At 39.5% G+C, this 16959-nt stretch overlaps 2 protein-coding genes across 3 annotated transcripts in view; one reads left to right on the forward strand and one right to left on the reverse strand.

Annotated features, from left to right (window-relative positions):
• Positions 1 to 16959, forward strand: part of GOLM2 (golgi membrane protein 2) — a 110939-nt gene that overhangs the window by 23269 nt on the left and 70711 nt on the right. The window lies entirely within an intron of this gene.
• Positions 2966 to 3581, reverse strand: LOC106800405 (ubiquitin-conjugating enzyme E2 E1). Its single transcript, XM_014780354.2, has 2 exons — positions 3561 to 3581; positions 2966 to 3462 (listed from the first exon to the last, which is right to left on the reverse strand). Exons 1-2 carry the CDS (start codon positions 3579 to 3581, stop codon positions 3028 to 3030), a joined length of 456 nt encoding a protein of 151 aa, XP_014635840.1. The 3' UTR covers positions 2966 to 3027.

The following is a 16959-nucleotide window of genomic DNA, read 5'->3' on the forward strand; positions in this document are numbered from 1 at the left end:
TAATAATGTTGAGTGCCTGCAGTGTGCCAGTGGATACAGGGGTGACCAAACAAAAAAGATCTCTGCTCTTATGGAGCTTATATTCTAGTGCAGCTAGATGAGAATAGTCCACATAGATCAAGGTGGCTGCCATGAACATAAAAAGAGTTAAGAGTCAGGTCTGAGAGAAATTGCAAAAGAATAATTGGCAGGAGTTTGTGATAGCTTGTGTGGAGTGTGAATGCATGCAGTTGTAGGTACTAATGGGCTGGTGGATAGGATGAGAAGAGAGAAGAGGCAGGAGAACCAAAGGGATGATGATGAAGATAATGGGGAAATTGAGAAGGGCTACTAATATGTGTAGAAACTATTTTGATTTTTTATGTTTCAAGGATTAGTGAGACATGCAAGTGGAAATACCTTAAGGGTTGGATATGGCAGATGGGGAGGAGACTCTTACTCTCATACATTCTGAGTCTGCCTTGCTTTCCCTTCCAAGTCTGCTTTGCCTTCCCTACCCACCTCTCATTTTCTCCTTCCCTTTCATAGTCCTCCACCTGCATCCCATTATGTGGCTTAAAATTTATCATTCACTCGACATGCCCTCTGTGGGTCAACTGGAGGCACTGCTCTGTATCTTCCTCATTCAGCAGCCACCATCTGAAACACTGGTTGCTGTGGTAGAATGAGAGAGTGGTGAATTGTGCTCCCTATAATTGCTTATGCCTGGAAGCAATTCATGTCATTTTGCTCACATTTCATTGCCCTTCCCTCAACCCAACTTCAAAGGAATGGAGAAGCGCAGTCCTACCAAGTGCCTGGGATGAAGACTAGAAATATTTGCCTATACTAATGACTGCCAAAGGCCTTGATTTTTAATTCATTTTAACATGAACCTGAGGTAGAATTTCAAATCCTTGAAATTTAAAGTTTCTAAACTTCAAACCTGCACATTCTTGGGAGAGTATATGAAAAAAGAGATTAGAACTGCCGTACAAACTATATTTGTTCTTCAACTTCATCTGGACTGCTGATCTTTTTCCTTCTTCCTTTCCTGTAGTCCTGTTTATTCTTTACTTTCTTCCCTATCCAGCTAAGATTCTGTGGTCTGTTGTTTCAGTTTAGTTTCTTGCCATTATTCTCTCTTTTACATGGCTATATCAAGCACAGCTGGAGAAAATAATATAACCAGATTAGTACTTGTAGAAATTTATGATGTTACCCCAACTAGGTTTTCAATGGTGCCTTAAAAATCACATTTCTCTAATTAACACACCCATTCCAACAACTTTCAAACTTCTATCCTCAGACCTCCCCCCAACCATTTAAACTCCTCTCTTTCTTCTGCAAGCTCAACAGGTGATCTTGTCTCCTGCTTGACTAAGAATTGGACAGGAACTGATACGATTTTCACGAGCAAATCTGCAGGCATACCTACATCTCTACCTATATGTCTTTCCTCCTTATTAGAATAAAAAAGTTTCATTCTTTCCCCAGGACAAGCCTCTCTACCTGTTCTCTGGATCCAAACTTCTCCACCTTTTCAAAGACCTTGTACTATTATTAATCCAGTCTCCCTCTTATAGTCAATCTCTCTGTCTAATACATGCTCCTCAGGACTTAAAAAATACTTGACTCTTTCTTCCCCTTTCGAGTCAAATTTCTCGAAGAGAGAATTGTCTTTTTTCATTTCTGCATTTTCTCTTTCTACTCCTAATATCTCAGCATCTTTTTACCCGGCACTCTGTGCTCTTGGCTTCCATGACACCAGACTCGCCTGTTTTTCTTCTCTCTCTCAGTTTACTTCTTAGTCTCCTTTGCTGGCTTTGCCTCTATTCATCGTTAAGTGTTATAGTTCATAGTTTTCTGTCTGAGATCCTTTTCTCTTCTCATTCTACTCTCTTCCTAAGTAATCATATTCACTTAGAAAACTTATGTTGATGACTCCAAAATGTGTGTCCTTTACACAAATCTCCCTCCTGTTCCTTGTATATTGCTGTATTTCTAGGCCTTTTACAGTGTCTTTCATGTAGTAGGTGTTCAATAAATATTTTCCTTGTGACTGGCTGACAGATTGAATGAATAAACAAACTTTGCAGTGATTCTTTATGATTCTTCTTAACAGACCAAGACCAAATACTTTGTATCCCCAGGCCCAGCACGTAGTAGATACTCAGTAAATGCTGTATAAATGACTGATTGAATAAAAATGAATGGGTGAATAAAAAACTTTGTGGTGATTCATTATAGCCAACCAAGACCAAAGACCTTGCTTATTCTCTTTAAAAATGTAACTGGGTATAGCTTAAACTAAAACTGGCTTCAAGAGAGACTAATTCTTTTTTTTTTTTTTTTAGGTGCTTGTTTTGATATTGTTTATTAGCACAGTAACAAATGCAGACTTAAGTAGTCCACAACATATAACCAATCCACTGAGCAACTCCTATTCCATGCCTTACAGTTAACAGCTTAAGGTATTTTACTACAGGTTTTCCAAGTCCTGATTTAAACCTCTAACCTTTTCACAATAAAGTAGATTGGCATATAAAATAAAATACATAACTACTCATTTCTTATAGGGTGTCTTATAGCCATGTGTCCATTTTATATAAATGAGATGACAGTCTCTAAAAAACTGTTAAATATCAATGTTCCCTTCCAAGAAGGGAAAACAAATTCCAATTCCTTAAAACAAAAAAGTGTGTAGTCTTAGAAGGACTTTACATAAACGGCCATGTGTGTAACCTGTACAAAATTAAGCTGTTTTAAATTTACAGACTACAAGCAACTGAACCCAAATGTCTATTCTCTGTACTACATTTCAGCTAATATTGCAGAACTAATGACAGTTTTAAAAGGTACTATTACCAATTCTGTCTACTGTAGCAAGATACCTTAAGTTACAGCAAAATCTTAGGAAATAAGACTGAATCATATGTTATAGAAATACCCTACTCTTTACCAACTCCCACCCTCCCCAACCACTTCAAAATCATAAGCAGCTCTCTCTGTGACAGACAAATAAGGTAAGAATTGTGAAAACCCAATTTATGTAGCGTATCTCTTGGTCCACTGTCTGGCCATTCTGTCATGTTCTGCTCTGCTGGTCATGTACTGAGTGGCAATACTTCCTACCAAGGGATCGGCAGGATTACAATCTGTAAGAAGTGAGCAGATGGAAAGGAGGACTTTAGAAATGGTTAGTTCTGGACTCCAATTATCTTTCAATATGTCCAAGCAAATAACTCCTTGACTGTTAATATTACAGTGATAGATTCTTGTCCGAAATGTAACCTTTGGAGGCTTGAAAGGATATTCTGGTGTAAAAGTGATACCAAGGAAGAATACACCACCCTCATACACGGATCCTGGAGGCCCTAGAATGGTTGATCTCCATTCATAGATGTTATCACCTTTGGGACCAGCACTGCAGTTGGGTGGAGGGTCTAAAGTGATGTCTGCCAGTTCCTTCTGAATCCTCGGCTGTCCTCACGCCCACCCCCGGCAGGGGGTCCCCCCAGGCCGCCCCGCGTCCTCAGTCATGAAGCCAACATGGCCGCTCCCCGCGAGGCCCCTCGAGCCCTGGCCGACCGGCCCGCCATCGCGGGCTGCCGGAAGAGAGACTAATTCTTGAACACATCAAGTAAAAGTTACAGTTGTGTTTGGAATATTGACTCAATAATATGTGTGCAGGGTAAGAGTAGTAAGAAAAAAAGGTTAATCACCTACCTGATCTAGTATATGCACAGAGGTCAGGAGCACAGACTCTGGTCTGGGACTGCTTGGGAAAATATCCAGAATCTCCTGTAGGCATATGATATAGGGCACAGTTTCTTCATCTGTGAAAAGGAGAAAATAATTTTGCCTGCCTCATAGGGTGGTTGTGAGGATTAAATGCAATAATACTTGTAAAGCACTTAGCACAAGACTTGGCACAATATAAGCATTTAATACCCATTAGTTATTATTTAGTGATATTCCATTTTGATCCAGCTGATATAGGTGCCAGCCAAAGACATACTATAGGTGAGTAATCGCTAAACTTGGCTGCTTATCAGAATCACTTGCACTTTTTGAAAAAAGATTCCTGGGCCCATCCCCAGACTGCTGAATCACACCGGAGTGGGGTGGGGGAGGCAAGAATATATATTTCTTAAAGGTCCCCAGGTGATTCTCAGCATCAACCAGATTTGGCGGTTAAGTTATAGGAGATAGAATTGTCTCTAGAAATCATCTGAGTAAGAGATATAATCAGGAAAAATGTTTCTGATGTGGAGAAAAAGGAGCCAGAAATGACATCTGTAAAAAGCCAATTGTATATTTAACCTTTGGGATCAGTGGTCATAGTTGTGCTGATTGCCCAAGAACAGGTCATAATGAAAGTGAAGCATGCACAGCTGAGCCATTTTCAAGGTCCCAGAATGGAAAGAGAAGCAGAGCAACTGAGCTGGTAACAGCTGCCGAAATTAATTCAGAGTAGCCATGTGGGATGGGGAAAGCATTAAAAGAGCTTCAGACGGAGGTGGTAGAAATATAAAATTTAAGTTTTAGATATTGGAGGAAGAAAGATTAGAGGAAAATAGATGAAGTAACTGGGGATGAGCAAGAAGTGCAATAGGAAAATATCAGGAGAAGATAATTCTTACTGAAAAAAAGAGATAACATAGGCCTCAGAAGAGAGAAAAAAAAGAAGAGATCTCAGGAAGGATAGTAAGCACATTTTAAGAGATTAACATGGGGCCAGCCCTGGTGGCCTAGTGGTTAAGTTCGTCACGCTCCGCTTCAGTGGCCCAAGTTCGCTTCCCAGGCATGGACCTACACCACTCCTCTGTCAGAGGCCATGCTGTGGCAGTGGCTCACATACAAAAAGAGGAAGATTGGCAGCAGATGTTAGCTCAAGGCAAATTTTCCTCAGCAAAAAACAAAAAAGAAATTAACATGGAAAAGGCCAAAGTGAGCATGGATAATCAGCCTACTATAGATAGACTCCAAATCCCAGAGAAACAAGTATTACAAAAGGGGAGAGGTAAAGTAAAGCCTAAGGCAATGAAGTTGATAACAGGGAAATAAGGGAGTTCAGAAGAAGTCTTGAAGGGTAATTAGAATTATACAAATATGAATAAAGTACAACTTAAGGTAGGAGAGTATGTAGTACAAAGAGTGTGGAACATATAAGTCTAGGGAGTCATTCAGCAAAAATTTATTGAGTGTTTATTGGTGTCAGGCAGTATGCCAGATGATGGACACACGGGGATGAATGAGAGACACTGTTCCTGTTCTTGTGGATTCTCATTTCTGATAAACCTTGGGCATAGAAAAGAAATAAGGTGACGTTCTTATTGGAAATAGGACTGCATATGATAAAAAAAAATGTTTTGTTTTTGAAAGGGCTGAATGTGAGGCCCTTCCCAGTAGACTCTGGAGCCAGGCAAGATATTTGGAGGATTTTTTTTTTTTTTAAAGATTTTATTTATTTATTTTTTCCCCCCAAAGCCCCAGTAGATAGTTGTATGTCATAGCTGCATATCCTTCTAGTTGCTGTATGTGGGACTCGGCCTCAGCATGGCTGGAGAAGCGGTGCCTTGGTGCGTGCCCAGGATCCGAACCTGAGCCACCAGCAGCAGAGCGCGTGCACTTAACCGCCAAGCCATGGGGCCGGCCCTATTTGGAGGATTTTTGAAGGATCTGGGTTGGAGTCTATCTGACCATAGATGTAAATTAGGCAAGGGGATGGAGGCTGTGTTTGTGAATGTATGTGTGTCTGTGTGTCTGTCTATCTAGCTATCTACACACACCTATCTCTCATCCCCAAATAAATTTGAAAGAGAAAATAATTAATTGGTATCTTTCTTGCATATTTTTATTTTTATTTTATTTTATTTTTTTATTGATGTTTTAATGGCTTTTAACATTGTGAAATTTTGGGTTGTGCATTTTTGTTTGTTCATCACCATATATATGACTCCCTTCACCCCTTGTGCCCACCCCCCACCCCCACTGCCCCTGGTAACCGTAGTACAGTTTTCTCTGTCCATGTGTTGGTTTATATTCCACATATGAGTGAGATCATACAGTGTTTGTCTTTCTCTTTCTGGCTTATTTCACTTAACGTAATACGTTCCAGGCCCATCCATGTTGTTGCAAATGGGACGATTTTGTCTTTTTTTATGGCTGAGTAGTATTCCATTGTATATATATACCACATTTTCCTAATCCAATCGTCAGTCGAGGGACACTTAGGTTGCTTCCACTTCTTGGCTATGGTGAATAATGCTGCAATGAACATAGGGGTGCATAAGCCTCTTTGGATTGTTGATTTCAGGTTCGTTGGATAGATTCCCAGTAATGGGATGGCTGGGTCATAGGGCATCTCCATTTTTAAGTCTTTGAGGACTCTCTATACCGTTTTCCACAGAGGCTGCACCAGTTTGCATTCCCACCAGCTGTGTATGAGGGTTCCTGTTTCTCCACATCCTCTCCAACACTTGTTGTTTTTTGTCTTGGTGATTATAGCCATTCTAACGGGCGTGAGGTGGTATCTTAGTGTTGTTTTGATTTGCATTTCCCTGATGATTAGTGATGTTGAACATCTTTTCATGTGCCTATTGGCCATCTGTATATCTTCTTTGGAGAAGTGTCTGTTCGTTTCCTCTGCCCATTTCTTGATCGGGTTGTTTGTTTTTTTGTTGTTCAGTGGGTGAGTTCTTTATATATTATGGAGATCAACCCCTTGTCAGATGTATGTTTTACAGATATTCTCTCCCAGCTGGTGGGTTGCCTGTTCATCTTGATTCTGGTTTCATTTGTCTTATAGAAGCTCTTTAATCTGATAAAGTCCCACTTGTTTATTTTTTCTTTAGTTTCCCTGGTCTGAGTAGGCATGTCATCCGAAAAGATTCCTTTATAACCAATGTCAAATAGTGTGTTGCCTATATTTTCTTCTATGAGTTTTATAGTTTCAGGTCTCACCTTCAGGTCTTTGATCCATTTTGAGTTAATTTTTGTGAATGGCAATAGCAGATGGTCCACTTTCATTCTTTTGCATGTGGCTGTCCAGTTTTCCCAACACCATTTATTGAAGAGACTTTCCTTTCTCCATTGTATGTTCTTAGCACCTTTGTCGAAAATCAGCTGTCCCTATATGTGTGGTTTTATTTCTGGGCTTTCAATTCTGTTCCATTGATCTGTGTGTCTGTTTTTGTACCAGTACCATGCTGTTTTGATTACTATTGCTTCGTAGTATGTTTTGAAGTCAGGGATTGTGATGCCTCCTGCTTTGTTCTTTTTTCTTAGGATTTGTTTAGCTATTCGGGGTCTTTTGTTGCCCCATATAAATTTTAGTATTCTTTTTTCTATTTCTGTGAAGAATGTCATTGGGATTCTGATTGGGATTGCATTGAATCTGTAGATTGCTTTAGGTAATATAGACATTTTAACTATGTTTATTCTTCCAATCCACATGCATGGGATATCTTTCCATTTCTTTATGTCATGATGGATTTCTTTCAATAATGTCTTGTAGTTCTCATTGTATAGGTCCTTCACCTCCTTGGTAAGATTTATTCCTAGGTATTTTATTCTTTTTGATGCAATTGTAAATGGTATTATCTTTTTGAGCTCTCTTTCTATTAGTTCATTATTAGCATACAGAAATGCAACTGATTTTTGTAGATTGATTTTGTACCCTGCAACTTTGCTGTAGTTGTTGATTGTTTCTAATAGTTTTCCAACAGATTCTTTAGGGTTTTCTATATATACAATCATGTCATCTGCAAATAGTGAGAGTTTCACTTCTTCGTTACCTATTTGGATTCCTTTTATTCCTTTTTCTTGCCTAATTGCTCTGGCCAAAACCTCCAGTACTATGTGGAACAGGAGTGGTGAGAGTGGGCAGCCCTACCTCGTTCCTGTTCTCAGGGGAATGGCTTTCAGTCTTTCCCCGTTGAGTATGATGTTGGCTGTGGGTTTGTCATAAATAGCCTTTATTATGTTGAGGTACTTTCCTTCTATACCCATTTTGTTGAGAGTTTTTATCATAAATGGATGTTGTATCTTGTCAAATGCCTTCTCTGCGTCTATTGAGATGATCATGTGGTTTTTCTTCTTTGTTTTGTTGATGTGATGTATCACGTTGATTGATTTGCGGATGTTGAACCATCCCTGCGTCCCTGGTATAAATCCCACTTGATCATGGTGTATGATCTTTTTAATGTATTGTTGTATTCGGTTTGCCAATATTTTGTTGAGGATTTTTGCGTCAATGTTCATCAGCGATATTGGCCTGTAATATTCTTTCTTTGTATTGTCTTTGTCTGGCTTTGGTATCAGGGTGATGTTGGCCTCGTAGAATGATTTAGGAAGTGTTCCATCTTCCTCTATTTTTTGGAATAGTTTGAGAAGGATGGGTATTAAATCTTCTTTGAATGTTTGGTAAAATTCACCAGAGAAGCCATCTGGTCCTGGACTTTTATTTTTTGGGAGGTTTTTGATTACTATTTCAATCTCTTTACTTGTGATTGGTCTATTCAGATTCTCCATTTCTTCTTGGTTCAGTTTTGGGAGGTTGTATGAGTCTAAGTAAGAATTTATCCATTTCTTCTAGATTGTCCAGTTTGTTGGCATATAATTTCTCATAGCATTCTCTTATAATCCTCTGTATTTCCATGGTATCCGTTGTAATTTCTCCTCTTTCATTTCTAATTTTATTTACTTGAGCCTTTTCTCTTTTTTTCTTAGTAAGCCTGGCTAAGGGTTTGTCGATTTTGTTTATCTTCTCAAAGAACCAACTCTTTGTTTCATTAATCCTTTCTACTGTTTTTTTGGTCTCAATTTCATTTATTTCTGCTCTGATTTTTATTATTTCTCTCCTTCTGCTGACTTTTGGCTTTGTTTGTTTTCTTTTTCTAGTTCTGTTAGGTGTAATTTAAGGTTGCCTATTTGGGCTTTTTCTTGTTTGTTAAGGTGGGCTTGTATCGCTATGAGTTTCCCTCTCAGGACCGCTTTTGCTGCATCCCATATGGTTTGATATGGCATATTATCATTTTCGTTTGTTTCCAGATAGTTTTTGATTTCTCCTTTAATTTCATCAATGATCCATTGGTTGTTCAGTAGCATGTTGTTTAATCTCCACATTTTTGTCACTTTCCCAGTTTTTTTTTTATGGTTCATTTCCAGTTTCATAGCCTTATGGTCTGAAAAGATGCTTGTTATGATTTCAATCTTCTTAAATTTATTGAGGCTTGCTTTGTTTCCCAACATATGGTCTATCCTAGAGAATGTTCCATGCGCGCTTGAGAAGAATGTGTAGTCAGCTGTTTTTGGATGGAGTGCTCTGTATATGTCTACTAGGTCCATCTCGTCCAGTTTTTCATTTAAGTCTACTATTTCTTTATTGACTTTTTGTCTGGATGATCTATCCATTGATGTAAGTGGGGTGTTAAGATCCCCTACTATTATTGTGTTGTTGTTAATGTCTCCTTTCAGGTTTGTTAATAGTTGCTTTATGTACATTGGTGCTCCTATGTTGAGTGCATATATATTTATAAGTGATATGTCTTCTTGGTGGAGTGTCCCTTTTATCATTATATATTTCCCTTCTTTGTGCTTCTTAACCTGTTTTATCTTCAAGTCTACTTTGTCTGATATGAGTACAGCAACACCTGCTTTCTTTTGTTTGCCATTAGCTTGGAGTATTGTCTTCCATCCTTTCACTCTGAGCCTGTGCTTGTCTTTAGTGCTAAGATGTGTTTCCTGAAGGAAGCATATTGTTGGGTCTTGCTTTTTAATCCATCCTGCCACTCTGTATCTTTTGATTGGAGAGGTCAATCCATTTATGTTTAGGGTAATTATTGATATAAGAGGAATTAATGTTGCTGTTTTGTCACCTATTTTCTGGTTCTTTTGTGTTTCCTTTGTTTCTTGTCCCATTTGTTTCGGACTGCCAATTCAGTTTGGTTGTTCTGTCTTATGACTCTTCTAGTTTTCTCTTTGTTCATCATATGTGGTTTTGTTTTGATTATTTGTTTAGTGGTTACCTTGAGGTTTGGGTAAAAAATCTTGTGTATGATATAGTCCATTATCTGATGGCCTCCTATTTCCTTATACTAAGTCAATTCAATCACTTTCGTCTTCCCCTTCTAAGTCATTCTTGTTATACCTTATTCTATCTTGTGTTGTGGCTGTGTGTTTACAGTGATGAGGTTAAATTTCTTTTTGGTGAGTTCCTTCCTTTGATCTTTGATTTTAGTATTTAAGTGGTTGCTAACCTATTCTGGTAAAGATCTACTATTTTTCTGAGTTTACCTATTTTTCTCCTTGCTCCAAGCTTTGTATTCCCTTTCTCTTCTTTTTTTCAGGCCTGAGGGCCTTCTTGAGTATTTCTTGTAGTGGGGGTCTCGTGGCCATGAACTCCCTTAGCTTTTGTTTATCTGGGAGAGTTACTATTTCTCCATCATATTTGAAGGATATTTTTGCTGGATAGAGCATTCTTGGCTGAAAGTTTTTGTCTTTCAGTATTTTGAATATATCATTCCAGTCTCTCCTAGCCTGTAAAGTTTCTGTTGAGAAATCCGCTGAGAGCCTGATGGGAGTTCCTTTGTACGTTATTTTTTGTTTTTGTCTAGCTGCCCTTAATATTGTTTCTTTGTCATTGACTCTGGCTAACCTTACCACTAGGTGTCGTGGAGAGGGCCTTTGTCTGTTAATATATTTAGGTGACCTGTTGGCTTTGCTTACTGGTATTTCCTGCTCCTTCCCCAGATTTGGGAAATTCTCAGCTATTATTTCCTTGAATAGGCTCTCTGTCCCTCTTTCCCTCTCTTCTCCCTCAGGAATACCTATAATTCTTATGTTACATTTCCTAATAGAGTCAGATATTTCTCGGAGTCTTTCTTCATTTCTTTTTAGTCTTAGTTCTTTCTCCTCTTCCATCTGGAGCATATCTGTATTCCTATCCTCTAAAATGCTAATTCTGGGCCGGCCCCGTGGCTCAGCGGTTAAGTGCGCGTGCTCCGCTGCTGGCGGCCTGGGTTCGGATCCCAGGTGCACACGGACGCACCGCTTCTCTGGCCATGCTGAGGCCGCGTCCCACATACAGCAACTAGAAGGATGTGCAGCTATGACATGCAACAATCTGCTGGGGCTTTGGGGGGAAAAATAAATAAATAAATAAAATCTTTAAAAAAATAAAATAAAATAAAATAAAATGCTAATTCTTTCCTCCATATTGTCAGCTCTGTTCTTTAAATATTCCAGATTCTCCTTTATGTCCTCCATTGTGTTCTTCATCTCCATCAGCACTGATTGGTTTTTCTTTATGATTTCAATCTCTTTTGTGAAGAAACTCCTAAACTCATTGAATTGTTTGTGTTGTCTCGTATTTCGTTGAGTGTTTTTATGATAGCTATTTTGAAATCTCTGTCGTTTAGATTATGGATTTCTGTGTCTTCGGGGTTGGTTTTTGGGTTTGCTTCTGGTCTGGTGATTTCATATATCTTTGCATTGTGGTTCCTGTGTTGGCTTTGTTTTTCCTCATCCTGGAAATCTCTGGTTGCAATTTCCACCTGCCACCACTGTGTGGTGGTAAAGGGCTGTGTAGTCTAAGCCCCCTGTGCTCTGCCGCAGTTTTTCTGCTGCGATCCACAGTTTTTTTCCTTTTTTTTTCTCCCCGCTGCGATCCACGGGTTGAGTCTCTTCATCTGGTCTGCCGCGGATTGCGTGGTCTGGTCTGCCTTGGTTTGGTCTGCCATGGATCGCTTGGTCTGGTCTGCTGCAGATCGCTTGGTCTGGTCTGCCGCAGATCGCTTGGTCTGGTCTGGTTGGTTGAGCTGCAGGGTCCGGTTTGTGGGGAGGGGGGGGGCTCTCTCTCTTGCCCTCTGGGTCCCTGGCGTGGGGGGCTTCTCGTTAGCCCCTCGTTATCTGCTCTCTGGGGTGCTCAGATGTTGATGGTAGCCCTGTGGCTCTTCTGAGTCCTCTGTGTGGGAGTTTCCCACTGGCTGAGAGAGCCAGAGGAGCTACGGTTTCCCCACCGAGGGCCGCCCCTCCCCCCTCTCTGGGATCCTCGCGGACTGGGATTGCTGATCTGATGGGGAGGGAGAGGAGTTCTCCTTACCTCTCCCCACTTCCTCCGGGGACCCAGCATGTTCTACTCTCAGATGTGGGGCAGTGTGGATCTTTCCAATCTAGCTTTTCACTGTCTGGGATTCCGTTGTTGGTCTGTGACTGTTCCTTTTGTTGTATCTTATCGGGGGAAGAGTTCACGGGAAAGCTCACTCCGCCCTGACGCTGACGTCACTCTTTCTTGCATATTTTAAATAAGGGTATTTTGGGAAAAGTCTGAAAGCAACCAAAAAGGAACCTATGAAGCCAGACAATGAGAATGCCTTTATAAAATCAGGATTAAGTAATAGTTCTTAGAGTGTATGTACTGTTACCTGTTTGGAATATACTTGAAAAAAAAAGAAAATACTCCTATAGCATTGCCAGTTCAACAGAGAGTATATATATGTGGTGGCGGGGAGGAAAAAATTTTTCCGCTACCCTTTCAGGTTCTTTGGCTGGCCTAATAATTAAATTGATACAAGACAGATTAACAGGAGAAAAACAAATTTACTTACATATGTATGGGAGCTCATAGAAATATGAAAGCTCAAAGAAGTGACCAAAGCAGGCAGCTTTTATACCTTTTAGACAAAGAAACAATAAATTTGTAAAGAACTGACAAGACAAAGAAATTTAGGCTTGGGTACTAATTAGTGAAGAAACTAAGCAGATTTTGTTTATATAGCCTTCTTGACCCTGAATTCTGTATCTCTGGCGATAAGGATGTCTCTCTACTTCCTGGAGTGGGAAGGGTACCTTTCACGTGGGAATTTATTTCCTGCTTTCAGGGGTACAGAGAGGAGGGTCAGAGTGTCCTTCTTGCACTGGCTGTTTCTTAAGTAACTTTAATTTAAAATAATCAATATGCCAAAGTGGCATATTTTGGGGCGGCCTACCTTGAACCCCATCAGTGGTAAAGTGAAGTATCTTTTTTCCAATCATGCAGTAGTAAGAACTCAAATTAATTTCTCAAAAACTGGGAAGTTTTGGAAGAATCATTTAAAAGATAAACACATTCTTGTTAGAACACTAGGAAATTAAAACTAAGAGAAGGAATAATCAGAAGGGAAGCCAAGCTTCGTTTTGAAAGTGATGAGATGGTGGAAGTATTAAAAGAAGTGAAGGCTCTCACAGGAAGGGTTAAAGCCAGAGGAGTTAAAGAGCCAAAGAGACCCATCTATATGCAGAAATGATTAATGAAAAGCATAAAAGGAAAGAAAAACAAAATTAAAGAAATTGGGGCAAATATTAAAAATCAGAAACTAAATGGGAGAAGTTTCTGTAAACAGACTTAAGATGATAGAAGACATGAGATTAAAGCCAAAATTAAGTCATTGCTTTACATTCTTAGATTTTGCAATAATACAAGGGAGTGTTGTGGTAGGTAAAAACATATCAGATTTCCTTACAAGGACAACATTGAATGTTGGAAGTCTTTAACAAACTATTTTAGGAGCTAGACAAGAATTTTGGGAGTGGAGTGTTTATGTGGGGAGAAGAAGGATCAGATGCCTGTAATATTGCAGTGTCAAAAAGATGAATAGATAATTTAGTAGCAGACATCCAAATTCTAAAAGTGAGCAACATAGTAAAATTGCTGTAGAGGAAAGAGAACTTCTGGGTTTAATGATCTACCAGCTGGGCTTTGTGAGATCTTTGAACAAATCCTTGGCATCTCTGTTCAAAGGCATATGGAAGGTGAGATAACTAGCACAATGAAACTAGTGTTAAATGGGCCGGCCCCGTGACTTAGCGGTTAAGTGCTCGCGCTCCGCTGCTGGCGGCCTGGGTTCGGATCCCGGGCGCACACCGACGCACCGCTTCTCCGGCCATGCTGAGGCTGCGTCCCACATACAGCAACTAGGAGGATGTGCAGCTATGACATACAACTATCTACTGGTGCTTTGGGGGGGGAAAAAAAAAGTTAACGTTAAATGGGGCACACCTCATTAAAAAAAAAAAAAGAAACTAGTGTTAATAGAAAGTGAGAGAAATTGTGAACTGGTACCTGCTGATAGTAACACTAAACACTGAATATAAGATTTTTGTGAGAGTCCTGCTGGAAAGATTGACAGGAATAATGAGAACATGAAATGCCAAGGGAACAATATGCCATAAAGGGGGTCTGAGAAGCTAAGTGAAAAACCCTTACATGGCAAAGGAATGGGATAGGAAATAAATTCATTCTGCTAGGATTAAGAAAAGGCCTTTATTTAGACAAGCTATGATTTTCTCTTTAATACTATGTAAAATGTATTGTTCTAGAGCAGCTTTTGAAATATGAGGCCGTTATACATGAGCATTTGGATCAATGTCTCCGTTCTCAATAAAGAAGATTGAAGAGAAAATTAAAGTGATAAGAATAAAGCAGTACTACCCATATAATCCTTTACTAAGTATTTTTGTAGTCTGTAGATTGAATTTTCCCTCCTCCATTAAAAATTTTTTTAAGTGTATAAGGATATAAAAGAGACAGTCCAGGGGGCCGGCCTGGTGGCGCAAGTGGTTAAGTGCGCACGCTCCGCTTTGGTGGCCCAGGGTTCAGATCTTGGGTGTGCACCAATGCACCGCTGGTCAAGCTGTGCTGTGGCGGTGTCCCATATGAAGTAGAGGAAGATGGGCATGGATGTTAGCCCAGGGCCAATCTTCCTTGGCAAAAAAAAAAAAAAAAAAGAGGATTGGCACCAAATGTTAGCTCAGGGCTGATCTTCCTCATAAAAAAAAAAAAAAAGAGAGAGAGACAGTCCAGGGAAGGCTGAGGCCCATCATAGCCTAATATTCAAGAATAGCATCTCTCTAGCAATTTCAAAAGCAAGTTTAAAATAAAGAGTACAGAGAAGCTGGAATAGCATCATAAAATTAGATAAAAAACAAAATAATGCAAACTTGTCAAAAACAAGAAAAAGGATGATTATGTTTTTTGGAGGGGCAAAAAATGGAAAAGAAATTGGATCATGAAAATAAAGGAAGTGGGAAAGAAAGAAAACATGGGCTAATTAGAAGTTATTAGAGAGCTGTTATTAGTGAGCAACTGATCATAGCTGATGGTGTCAGTTTTTCCTGCTGCCTCTGCAGCTTTCCATCAGTGATCTCATTCCCATGGCTTTAATTACCATTTGTATACTAATGACCCTCAAATCATCAATGCCCAAACTCCAGACCCACATATCCAACTGCCTACTGAAGATTTCTTCTTGAGTATGTCACAAGTACCTCAAATTCAATAGGTCCAAGTCTGAAAAAATTCTCTCCCCACTTCTCCTTCCCAGCCTAAGTCTGTGTTTCCCTATTATGGAGTATTGCAACCTGACTCATCTAGTCCCCCTACTTTAGAAATCTAAATATCATCCTTGATGTTTCTTTTTTTACCCTTGTATCTGTGGGAGATCAAAATTTGGCCACCCTGAAATATGTCTCTTTACCTTGATTATTTTCTCTGATGGACATTTGACCTCCCCCACTAACTGCCTAAAGGAATTTAACTCTGGGTATGGACAGGCTGGCAGGGTCCTCACTAAGCCCATACTTTTCAAAGTTCTGTTTACCAAATATTTACGTTTGTAAAGGTATCTCCCTCTGTGTAGTGGGAGGAGCGGGGGATGACCTTTTCTGTGAAAACTCTTAACAGGACAGAAGAAGAAGACTTAAATGTACATACTCTTGATTACTATAATTCCTGTCTCTCTGGCCACATTCTTTATAGGTGGCCCTGCAAAGCATTGTCTGACAAACATTTACATTTCCCTCCTCAAGTAAATTGTCTTCTTCCCCTCTGAAATCCCAAAACACCACCCACCCCCAACATCCTCCTTTGTCTTTAGCTGAAGATACTATTTAAGACGAGAATCTCTGCCATTGTGTTGAGAAACTCAGTGTCCCTGGTTTCTCCTATGTATACATGTTATTAAACTTGGTATTATTTTCTCCTGCTAACCTGTCTTGTTAATTATTTGGCCAGCCATAAGAACCTTAAGGGAAAGGGCAGAGGGGGATTCTCCGTCTTCCCTCACATATCTGATCAATCAACAAGACTATTCATTCTTCCCCTTTAATATCTCTCCTGTATATTTATGTCTGTGTTCTCATTCTAATAGTTTAGAGCAGGGGTCGGCAAACCTTTTCTATAAAGGGCCAGACAGTAAATACTTTAGGCTTTGCAGTCCATATGGTCTTTGTCGCAATCACTGTATCTCCAGAGCAGCATAGAAAATATGTAAAATGGGTGTGGCTGTTTTCCCATAAAACTGTATTTATAGACAGTGAATACTAATGAAATATTGTTCTTTTTGATTTTTTACCCCCAACTATTTAAACATATAAAAACTAGCCTTAGCTTGCTATCTGCACAGAGACAGGCAGCAGGCTGGATTTGGCTCACAGGTCAGTTTGCCCAGCCCTGGCTTAGACCAACATTTACTACTACTACTACTACTACTACTACTACTACTACTACTACTACTACTACTACTACTATAACAATAATAATAATAATAATACTGTTTTAACAGTAGTCTCCTACTTTCCTACCCCTCTGTAGTCTGGTCTCTCAGTCCACTCAATCAATACTGCTATCTAATTCCAGAACATTTTCATCACTCCAACAGGAAACTCCGTGCCCATTAAGAAGTCACTTTTCATTTCCTCTTCCGTCCAGACCTTGGCAACTACCAATTTACTTTTTGTCTCTATGGATTTGCCTAATCTGGACATTTCATATAAATGGAATCATATAATATTTGTCTTTTTGTGACTGGCTTTTTTCACTTAGCATATATAATGTTTTCAAGGCTCATCCATGTTGTAGCATGTGTCAGTGTACTTCATTCCTTTTTACGACTGAATATCAGCATTATATTTTAAACTTCATTCTTCAGAGTCCCC

Source organism: Ceratotherium simum, chromosome 3 (assembly GCF_057802395.1).
Source record: "Ceratotherium simum simum isolate JZ-2026a chromosome 3, ASM5780239v1, whole genome shotgun sequence".
NCBI lineage: Eukaryota > Metazoa > Chordata > Mammalia > Perissodactyla > Rhinocerotidae > Ceratotherium > Ceratotherium simum.